The sequence below is a fragment of the Phocoena phocoena genome, chromosome 4, assembly GCF_963924675.1.
Source record: "Phocoena phocoena chromosome 4, mPhoPho1.1, whole genome shotgun sequence".
Taxonomy (NCBI): Eukaryota; Metazoa; Chordata; class Mammalia; order Artiodactyla; family Phocoenidae; genus Phocoena; species Phocoena phocoena.
In genome coordinates, this window is record NC_089222.1 from 41,388,654 (window position 1) to 41,399,915 (window position 11,262).

Here is an 11,262-nt window from a genome sequence, read left to right on the forward strand (position 1 = left end):
TCCATTCTGAATAGGGCCTTGGTCACGCCCTCCCACTCCTGACCCCTGGGATCCATCCTCCATACTACTGCTGAAAGATCTTCCCATCATGCAAATCCAACCATGCCTCCTGCCTAAAACCCTAGAAGGCTCCCCACCACCCTCACCAGAATGTACACTCCTTAGCACGGCATCTACTACCCTCACGGCACAGCCCCATCACCCTCACCAACCTCACACCCTGTATAGGACCGCTAGATCGCCACCTCCCTCCACCTTCCTTGACTGTACTTCTGATCCCTGTTCCTTCAACCTAGAACCTGCATCCCATCCCACTGGAAGCGGTCTAATGCCTACTCACCCGTCAACATTCAGGTCGCAGCCCCCTGCTTCTGGGAGCTTTTGCTGCCCCCTCACCCCCGTTGCTCCTGCTGACGTGCCCTCTCTCTGGCCTCTCCTGCCAAGACCCTGCACATCCATCCCACTAAATTGTAACGATTCTCTCCTGGACACTGTAAAAAAACTGGATTCTCTAGGAGAGTAGTTACTGCATAGCCAGTCTGATTTTCATCCCTTTCCGTGTTTAAGAGGGTACCCAGGAACAAAACACATTGAGTCACATTTCGTGTGGGAGTGCCCCCAAAGTGACCTGTTCACTGCTGGGTGCCCCGCACCTGGCACACCGTGGACTATCTGGATAAAGGAATGATAAATGAATGATTTGCCCACCCCCCTCCAGAACCAGGCCAGAGGTCAGGGCTCATCCTGGATATAGATGGAGAGCCGGTGGCCCTACTTGGCGCTCCGTCGGGAGGGGGCGCTGCAGGGAGGCGGGACCAGGGATGAGTACCTGGGGGCGGGGGCCGTCCGAGGGTGGCGGGCCAGGGGTCGGGCTTGCCCGGGGACCCCGCGCCGCGACTCTGCGCGAATTTCTCTTTCGTTTTGGGCCAGGCCGGAGGCGGCGGGGCCGTCCCGGAACGACTGCGGCCGGGTGCACTGGGAGTTAATCCGAAAGCGCCGCAAGCCCCGCGGGCCAGACTCCACGTGTCAAAGAGAAGCTGATGTAGAGAGGAGACAGAGAGAGAAAGAAAGCAAGAGACCAGAGTCCCGGGAAAGTCCTGCCGCGCCTCGGGCAATTATAAAAATGTGACCCCCCGGGTCGGCCTCCCAACCACCACCCTCACCTGCCGCGTGCACCCGTCTGCGTCCAGCTGCCCGCTCGGTTCGGTGCCCCCGCAGCGCCGCTCAGCATGTGCCCGCCTCGCAGTAAGTACCCAGCCGGAGAGACTAGCGCTCGGCGCTTGGGTGGGGAGGGGCGGCGGCCGGGAAGAGGAGGCAGAAACTTGGAACAGGCTCCGCGGAGCCTGGAAGGCAGTCAGCAATCTTCGGGCAGAGGAGAACGAAAGGAGGAAAGACATTGCGGACTTACCCTGCGCTCGATAGGATATCGTCTCTTTTAACCTTGAAAGAGCCCTGTGAGCTAAGTATTATGCCCACTTCACAGATGAGAAGCTGAGGCCCCACGGGATGGTTTCTTGCCCAGGGTCCTAGGCTACAGCTCTAAGAGGGCAGATCCCAGCCGGCTTCAAAGCGAGGCTTTGTCACCCCACTGCTTACAAAACACTGGGTCGCTTCACCACCTGGCCTCACTTTCCCTCCTCCTGAAATGGAGACTTTCTCTAGGTGAACTCTGTCCACACCCCTATCTGAACTCACAAGGTGGCCGTGACAGCGAGTAGGCTTCTAACGCTAGCACAGAGCGCTTGTCCTACAAGAACCCGATTCATCTCTCAGTTGTTGAAGGAAGACAGGAAACGGGTGGCGGGAGGCAGGTGCCCAGAAGAAATGGATGGGTGGAGATGGCCAGAAGAGATGGAAGATGGAGGTAGGCCAGCTCATCCCCTCCGTTCCCTTTCAGGCCTCCTCCTTGTGGCCACCCTGGTCCTCCTCCACCACCTGGACCACTTCAGTTTGGCCAGGAGCCTCCCCGCCACCACAGCGGGCCCCGGAATGTTCCAGTGCCTCAACCACTCCCAAAACCTGCTGAGAGCCGTCAGCAACACCCTTGAGAAGGTGAGCTTTTCAATGTCCTGGTTCCCACTCTGCAGACTTTGTAGTGAAGGGGCATCTCCGAACCCCTGGTCACCTGAAGGAACTGCAGGGAAATTGTGGAAGTTAATCAGGAGCTGTCAAGAGAAGAAGAGGGGGCTTCCCTGGTGGCGCAGTGGTTGAGAGTCCGCCTGCCGATGCAGGGGTCGCGGGTTCGTGACCCGGTCCGGGAAGATCCCACATGCTGCGGAGCGGCTGGGCCCATGATCCATGGCCGCTGAGCCTGTGCATCCGGAGTCTGTGTTCCGCAACGGGAGAGGCCCCAACAGTGAGAGGCCCGCGTACCGCAAAAAAAAAAAAAAAAAACAAAAAAGAGAAGAAGAGGGAACTTTACACGTGGCCCAACTATTAGCTAAAGAGTTGCAATGAAACTGTGTCTCCAGAGAAAGCAGGAGGGGTGATAAATTATAATGGCATTCGTTTGGGCTGTGTCTACACAGAGGAAAGTGGATACTTACAGTGTTCCTTGTAGCCTGCCAACAGAGATGGAATTGTGTCAGGCCCACACTGTTCCTCTGACATACTTATCAATCCAGGAAACCGCTATTAGGGGCGGCCTGTGTGCTCCAGGGCTTGCGAAGATGAATTAGCCTTGTGTCTAATGCTCCTCTCCAGCTTCCAGTCTGGTGACTCAGCTTGTTGCTGGAGCATCACATTTCAGGGAGCTCGTGACAGTGCACATCCAGCCTTCATTTTCTAGGGAGAGAGTTATCTAATTTTATTTACAGCTTCAGTCATCTTTTTAGCTTTCATATTTTAATGTAAAAAAATTATTTTTTCTTCCTTTAAAAGCACTCCAACATCTATTGCTTTTGCTGCAACGGCCTAAGACTGATGTTTTAAAAGATGTCCTTTCGCCTTCCTGCTCTCTAGTAAATCTTCCTTGAAGATTTCTAGCTTGTTGCTTTATGAATATCTTAAAGTAAGCTCAATGCCACGAGTCCTTCTTAAAGAACTCTTTTTTTCCCCTTCTAATCTTTCATAACTTGCTGCCAGTTTTTCCTTACAGTTCAATCCATCTTAATTAAAAAGGCAGCTCACCAAGTGAAAACTGCAGAGATAGGTGCTTTGATTCCTAAAGAAAGGTTCTATATGGGTAAAATTTAGGAGCTCCTATTTAAATAGATGCTTTATGTGAAAAAGCTGACTCTTCTACTCCCAGATGCAGCACCAAAGGTGAAAGATTGCAGAACTCAATTTGATTTTTTAATATGATTCCTGCATCAATTTTGCCAAAACAAATCAGCTGGCTACTTGCAGAGAAAATAGAGGTGGCAAATGCATGTGACTCACAGGCCATATCTAGTCCACAGATCTGTAGAGTTTAGCCATGTCTTTTTTATTTCATTCTGATTTTTGAGTTTCATGCCATTGAAAAAGTAGACCTCCCATATAAGGATCCAAATTTCCAGCTTCTCCTGAAAAGATCTGAAAAACTATAGCAGTGGGCCCACATTTTCAAGTCTAATTTTTTTTGGCTTTATTTATTCATTTTTTTCATTCAACAAGTACTTATTGAGTGCCTACTGTATGCCAGGCACTATTTTATAGATTCCTGAAGGTCATCTTTTTTAACCATGCAATAGTAATAGAGAGGTAGTCGCCGTTTTCATTTTGGAATAAAGGTAAGCAATTATCACAGAAATAAAACTATTGTGTTATTTGGAGATTTTTTTTTCTTATTGAAGTATAATTGCAAATCTAACTTTTTAGAACCTGCTCAGGATAGCAGCTGCCTCGATCTGCTTGACCACCTCCAGGAACAGTGTATTCATTTTCTATTGCTGCTGTAACAGATTACCACAAATGTAGTGGCTTTAAACAACACAAATTTATTATCTTACAGCCCTGGAGTTCAGAAATCCAAAATGGGTCTCACTGGAGTAAAATTAAGGTGTCAACAGAGCTGTAACCCTTTCTGGAGACTCTAGGGGAGAATCCAATTTTCTTGCCTTTTCCAGCTTCTAAAAGCAGCCCACATTCCTTGGTGGCCCCCTTCCATCCTCAAAGCCAACAAATGAGACTTAATCATGCTGCATCACTCTGAGCTTGACTCTCTTGCCTCTCTCTTCTGCTTATAAGGACCCAGTGATTACACGGGACCCACCCAGACACTCCAGGATAACCTCTCTATTTTCGAGTCAGCTGACTAGCAACCTTAATTTCATCTGCGACCTTAATTCGCCTTTGCCACGTAACATAACCTAGTCTGTGGTTCCAGGGATTGGGAGGTGGCTATCTTTGGCAGGGGCATTATTCTGCTTACCACAGACAGGAATTTTAGTACTTGTACCCCAGCATGTTCTGTACTCTCAAGCTTTGATTCATGGCTCACGCTGTTCCCTCTGCCTGAAATTCCCCCTCCTCTGTAGATGCCCCATCTCTGGGGAAGACTTTGCTTCCCTTTCCACCCCCTTCCCAGAGCCTTCTGACCCTTCTCAGCCCTTCTCACTTGCCAGCATGTCTCCTGGTCATTTGGGCACTTGCCTGACTCCACAGCTGAACTTGGAATTCTGGGGGACATAACATAGTCCCCTTGTTTGTCACTTTCCTTTGTACCTAGCACAGTGCCTGGCACACATCAGGCTTGTTAAATGGAACAATGATCTCGCTCTTTAATCAAAAAGTCATCGACTTCTTAATATCATAATTATAGTCAGCATGCCTGTAAGATGACATCTGTGTGTGTGTGTGTGTGTGTGTGTGCGTGCGCGCACGCGCGCGTGTGTACACCACATATTAAATCTCCACTTGTCTTTAAGGTTGCATGTTTGTTATGTTCATCATGTAGTGACCTAACAGGCCCCCTTTCGAAGCTATTCTTGAAAAAGATATTCATAAAACACAGCCATGCTGACAAAAGGAAAAAAACGTTTTTGAAAGCAAGTGTCACAGCGTGGTGTAGAGGCTGATTAGCACAGCCTGTTGAAATGATTTATAGTGTTTACGTAATGGAAAAACATATCATCCAGAGAAACGTGTCCTAAGCAAAAGGGGAGGAGGGATGGAGAGAGAGTGTAAATGATCTGTTTCCTTTTGTCTTATGAAGACCCTAAAATTCCTACAGATCAGAGGTGGAGGTCAAGGGCAGCCGGCTCTAGCTTTGGTGCCAGTGCCATGGGGAGCTGGGTGCCTTGTTAATCTTGTAAACTGGGTTTCTCTTTATGTTTTACAGGCCAGACAAACCCTAGAATTTTACTCCTGCACTTCTGAAGAGATTGACCATGAAGATATCACCAAAGATAGAACCAGCACAGTGGAGGCCTGCTTACCACTGGAATTAGCCACGGTATAGAGGGTTTTCCTCCCAAAGCTTGTAATACAGTTAAGAGCTGTGCATCAGACCTCGTCTTCTTCCAAAAATGTGCATGTTTCTGGGGTCCATCACCATGGGACTTCAACAGGTCCCATTGTAGAAGTTCAATTTGGAAAAAAAATTTATAAAAACGTGGTTTTTCACAGCAGTGTGAGATATACTTAACAGTACTGAACCGTACACTTAAAAATAGTTAAAATGGTAAATTTTACATGTATTTTTTACCACAGTAAAAAAAAAAAAAAAAGATATGTTTGAGAAGAAAAGTCAGAAAAATTTACATTAAGAATTAACGATTAATGTCTTTGATGTGTGTTTTTTTTTTTTTTTTTTTTTTGGCTCTAGAATGAGAGTTGCCTGGCTTCCAGAGAGACCTCTTTAATAACTGTAAGTCAGAAAATTGAAGGTTTTAGCTCATGTTATGAATTCATGTCATTGATGTCTGATTATTTTTTCTTCTAGAATGGGAGTTGCCTGGCTTCCAGAAGGAGCTCTCTTATGACGGTAAGATACAAAATTCTTTCCTCAAATGCAACGGCAGGGGAAGGGGGGGTACGTTTTTAGCCCATCTCAGTAGTTCCTTCCCCTCTTCGTCGTATTATGCAGACCCTGTGCCTTAGCAGTATCTATGAGGACTTGAGGATGTACCACATGGAGTTCCAGGCCATGAACGCAAAGCTCCTGATGGATCATAAGAGGCAGATCTTTGTGGATCAGAACATGCTGGCGGCTGTTGCTGAGCTGATGCAGGTAAGGCCTTCTTCATGCTGAGACCGCCAGCCAGGGTCCCTGATGAAGGGGTATACCATCAGCCCTTCCTGGGTTGGGGGAGGCCTGAAATGCCCCCTTCTGAAGCCAGCTACATATTGGGGGAGACAGCCTTGGGGGCACCCTCTAGAGAGAGGGCAACGTAAGCAGGTCACATTAAGGAAAGCAGCCTCCTGCTTGTTGACCATGCGGTACGCACCAGGCTCTGGGCAAAGGTGCATACATTTCCTTATGCTGTCCCCTTGGCAACCACCTGGGGTCTGTGCAGATGAGACCAATGCTTAGAGGGTTAGCCACTGGTCTGAGGTCACACAGCTTGGAAGTGGCAGAGGCAGGATTTAAATCCCATCAAAGGGATTCCACTGCACTCATCTTCTCATGCATCTCTAAAGCCTCTGGGATGTACATGCAAGGGGCTGGCATGCATATCTGCAAATACTGCTAGAGAAGAGAAGCGGGGCTGGTGCCTGGATATGATGCGTGCTGAACCAAAATGTGAATGAAAGAAAAGAATGACCTATCACCTGGGGACAGCCACAGTGTTACTCATAGACAAGAACGTGCTTTGTAACTTTCTGAATCACCATAGCACATGATGCTAACATAAAACACACAATTATCCACTTAAGAAAGAGCAGGGTGAGTGCCGTGTTGGCCAGGGCATGGGATAAAAATACGGCATCAGAAATGATTGTCTGAAAAGAAATTTATTTCATTCACCCTTTTTAAAATTTTTTTTTGGGGGGGGGTACCAGATTACTGGTTTGAAAGGCAGTGGACACTGTGCAAGTATCAAAGAATGTTACCATCTAGAGAGTTGTAGATGATATTTCATTTTCAGGACCAAGAGTCGAATCAGTTCTACCAGTAATCAGACAACTATGCCCAGACCTTTTGTCCCTCTGTGCCTCAGTTTCTTCCTCTGTAAAATGGGATGACTTTACCCACCCTACCTTTCTTTTAGGCTTTTTGTGAGGAAGTACAAGCAAAACTGCTGATCACTGTGCATATATGTGGTCTTGCATTGTGTTATCAAATTAAAGGGCTCAAACTGTCAGGTTTATTTATCTCACATGAGTAAGTGTCTTTAGTCAACAGGTCTGATACTGACTGAGAGTTTCCAATCAATAGCAACCCATCACCTCCCCGTTCTGAAAAGGATGCCGCTTCTTAATGTAACATATAAAAATTAATTACATATCACAGCAGATGTCGTCTTAACAGAATTGTTCCTTGCTAAAATACAACTCCCACTGATGATTTTCTAAATAGCTTTCAGGGTCTTTTCAGAGCTCCCTGAAGATCCATGTGCCTGGATAATGAGCATTTCTTCTCTCAGGTTCTGCCTGCCCATCTGGCTGGGAGTAGATTTGATTTGGTTTAGGAGATGCAGTGAGGGAGTGGGTTGCAGGCTCTGAGGCATGTATTAGCTTCACCCATCTTTACGGATGAACGTTTTAATTTTGGAATACTGTCTATGTCATGCTCAATATTTATTCTCCTAGGCCCTGAATTCCCACAGCAAGATTGTGTCACAGAAACCCTCCCTGGAAGAACTGGATTTTTATAAGACTAAAGTTAAGCTCTGCATACTTCTTCATGCCTTCAGAATTCGTGTGGTGACCATCGACAGAATGATGAGCTATCTGAGTTCTTCCTAAAAAGCTGAAGTCTCTCCTAAACTTAAAGTCATTTTTACAAATATTGGAACCAAAGAAATTGTAATAGGGCATGGGTTAAGAACTGGGGCGGGGGTGGCTTGACCTGTTCCTACTTAAGCTGGTACCGGAATTCTCATGCTTGTTTACATTAGTCATTACTCCAGATTTGCAGGATGTGACTGTTCTATCCACATGATTCCTTTGATCAAGTCTGTTTCATATTTACTATGGATAAGTTATTTTTAAGTTTTCATGAGCAAACTGATGAGGGGAAATGTCCTCCCAGAACGTGTTTTTCTTTTTTCCCCTTTAATAGAAGAGCAAGAATTTATAAGCTATTTCAGTACCAAAGAGTTTGTAGGAACAAACACTCAAGCATAATTTATTTTAAAATATTTATTTATATAATTTTGTGTTCATGAAAGCATGTGAACTTATATTTATTTATATTTATTAAGATATTTATTGTCAAGTGAATTTGAGATATACCTTATGTTGTTTTAAAATAAAATGACTGAATTAAAGTAATTCTCATATTTTTCTAATGTGATTGGAATATTTGAGTGTTAAAATACACATCATGGGAAAACTGAAAACTCTGATGAAATTTGAACAAAATCACCTTAGAAAGAATGCCATGATATTCTTACTCATTTCCTAGTTCCTTTAGTCTCACATTTTAAAGGGAGCCTCATAAGGCTAGATCTGACTTAATACTGAGGCCGTTGAGTGAGTTAGTTTTTGAGAATATACTTTATTACTTTTGTTCAACATCTGAATCTAAATATAAAATACATAAAAATGTTTTTCCCTATTAACCACAGCCCCATAACATACTGTGCATTAAACAAATACATAATAATATCCACCAACTGGGAAAAGCATCATTAAGAGGTCTTCTAGTCAAATTATTCTAATTTTTGTCACCCTTTGGGCTCTCAGGGGGAAATTGCTTCTAAATTACAACTAGAAAAACTCTCCCTTTGCTTTAAATTATATAGAACTTCTGCCTGAACCACATGGATAACTGCCTTCCTTTGGCTTAAGAGATGTGCTTTTTAATTCTTTAAACCATGAGAATTTTAGAAGATTTACCTGATGGAATAATACCATGTAATTTTCAAACTCTGATAATCACATTCCTCCTTAATATGAAAAGGTCATAAGAAATGAACGATTCAGAGTCCGTCCTGTCCCCCCTACCTTTCCTCATGTGAATCCTCCCCTCCAGAGCTCAATTCTTATCCCTGTAGACAGGGAGGGGAATGTGTATGGCCACCCCAGGTCCTCACTTGTGGGGAAACTTATGCGTTTTTCAGAGTCTCACCCTACTTGATGTACAATTAGATAGAAATCATCAAGCTGGATCCCATCACATACCTTCTTTTCTTTAGGAATTCCTCCCCAAGCTTGGATGACGGGCAGGTGATTCACAGGTAGGAGCTTCTTGCCTTTAAGTATCGGTTTTGGGGTCGGCAGCTTCGATTGTGGCGAGAACTCATGGCTTTGATGAAGCTGGCACTGTAGAGTTACTGCCATCCCCGCCCCGACCCTGCTTTCCTCTCCTTCCTCCCCGCGCCCACCCATTGAATGGCGACTTGTCTGTTGTCTGGCCGGTTGTCTGTGCCCAGAAACAAGGAGAGGAAAGCCTGTTGACTGTGCTACAGACTGGGTTTATACAAAGGGACAAAGTGGCACACAAAGGGTCGCTTTCGTTCTAGAAATTGCCATGACATACGCTTCAGAAACATGACTGGCCCAAGAAACAACTTCACAACTAATTCCATTCTTCACTACACGGTCAGTTTCCTGGGTTTTTTTGTTTTAAGCCTGGGTCTGCCATTTATAACTTGTATGATGTGGCCATGTTGTTTTGCCCTCACCCTACCCGTTTCCTCTTCTAAGTGAAGATAGGGACTTCCCTGGCAGTCCAGTGGTTAGGACTCCGCACTGCCACTGCAGGGGGCACGGGTTCGATCCCTGGTCAGGGAACTAAGATCCCGCAAGCCACGCGGCCGGGCCAAAAACAACAAAAAAAGTGAAGATACTACTAGAAACTTGATCTGATTGATCAGGGGTTAAATGGAGCAACTCCTACAAAGCACTAGCGTTGCACCTGGCAAATAATCTGTACACAATAAATGTGAGCCATCTTTGACAATGTTTATTAGCCTCGGGGTTTGGTGACTGGGCCAAATTGGTTAAAGCCTCTTTGCTACTATTTTCTTACCTGTGAAATTCAGAAAACTGTAGCCCCTATTTCACAGCGCTGTTGTGAGGACTGAATCACTCAGTCCAGTGCTGGCATCTAGTCAGTGCCGAACACCAATTTTTTTAAATTGTTAGACTGTTTGCTTGAAGACCTCAGTGACGCCCTGTCCCTCCAGGGCACTCAGCTATCCGGGGCGTTCAGCAGAGGAGGCCATCTGGTGCAAGACACGACAGCAAAAAAAGCAGGGTCCTGCCTTTCCAGAACAGAGGGTGGGAGCAAAGTAACTTGGTGAGACCGAGGTCCCCCCTAAAAACAGGCCCCAGACCTAGACTACTAGAGACATTTGATAACAAATTACTTTTTAAAAAAGAAAATAAACAGTTTAAGTGTTTCTCACACGTAAAAATGACTGAATCAGAGAATTAACATAAAAAACAGCTGACAGCTGCCCTACTGAGAGCCAAGAGCTTTGGGGAAAGGGGTCAGTTCTGGGGAGTGGTCTGGCCAGACATCCAAAGGTGGGTTTGGGAAAACTCAAGAGATGCACAAGGGCCTTAGACACCTTAAGGAGGAAAGAAAACATGGGAGGGGAGAAACCCAGCTTTGTCTGAAGCCAGCACAGACAGAGACAGTGAGTCCCCCTGGCCATGTCACCCTGGGCCATGCAGTTGTTGTCCTTGTTTAAGGACAAAACATTTGGTTTTAGCTAGCGTAACTGTGGCTTCCTGTTTAAGGCAAAGTGCACCTACAATATCGCTGTGGACTGAACATTTGTGTTCCCTTAAAATTCATATGTTGAAGCCCTGATCCCCACTGTGACTGTATTAGGAGATGGGGCCTTTAGGAGGTTAGGTCATAAGCATGGAGCTCTCATAGTGGGATTAGTGCCCTTATAAGAGACTTGGAGAGATCTCCCCCCAACCTCCATGTGAGGACACAGTGACAGGTGGCCTGCTGCAAACCAGGGATAGCTCTCACCAGACACCAAATCCACCAGCACCCGCATCTTGGACCTCCCAACTTCAAGAACTGTGAGAAACACACGTCTGTTGTTTAAGCCGCCCAGTCTGCAGTTTTTTGTTGTAGTAGCCTGAGCTGAGAAAACTTTTAAGTACGTCAGAAAGAGAAAAACAAATACCGTATGCTAACACATATATCTGGAATCTAAGAAAAAAAAAAAAAAAGGTCCTGAAGAACCTAGGGGCAAGATGGGAATA

The 11,262-nt window shown here is 45.7% G+C and overlaps 1 protein-coding gene across 1 annotated transcript; it reads left to right on the forward strand.

Moving 5' to 3' along the window:
* Positions 1–1,146: 1,146 nt before the first annotated feature.
* Positions 1,147–7,853, forward strand: IL12A (interleukin 12A). The gene is made up of 7 exons (XM_065877030.1): positions 1,147–1,245; positions 1,898–2,052; positions 5,264–5,377; positions 5,750–5,791; positions 5,867–5,908; positions 6,011–6,154; positions 7,678–7,853. The coding sequence occupies exons 1-7, from the start codon at positions 1,230–1,232 to the stop codon at positions 7,831–7,833; spliced, it is 669 nt and encodes a 222-aa protein (XP_065733102.1). The 5' UTR covers positions 1,147–1,229; the 3' UTR covers positions 7,834–7,853.
* The last annotated feature ends 3,409 nt before the right edge of the window (positions 7,854–11,262 follow it).

Bases quoted from the DNA above. Each gene is read 5' to 3' on its own strand.
- IL12A (XM_065877030.1), top strand. The intron at 2,053-5,263 runs GTGAGCTTTTCA...TATGTTTTACAG, and splicing joins TCAGCAACACCCTTGAGAAG to GCCAGACAAACCCTAGAATT. The intron at 5,378-5,749 runs GTATAGAGGGTT...TTTTGGCTCTAG, and splicing joins TACCACTGGAATTAGCCACG to AATGAGAGTTGCCTGGCTTC.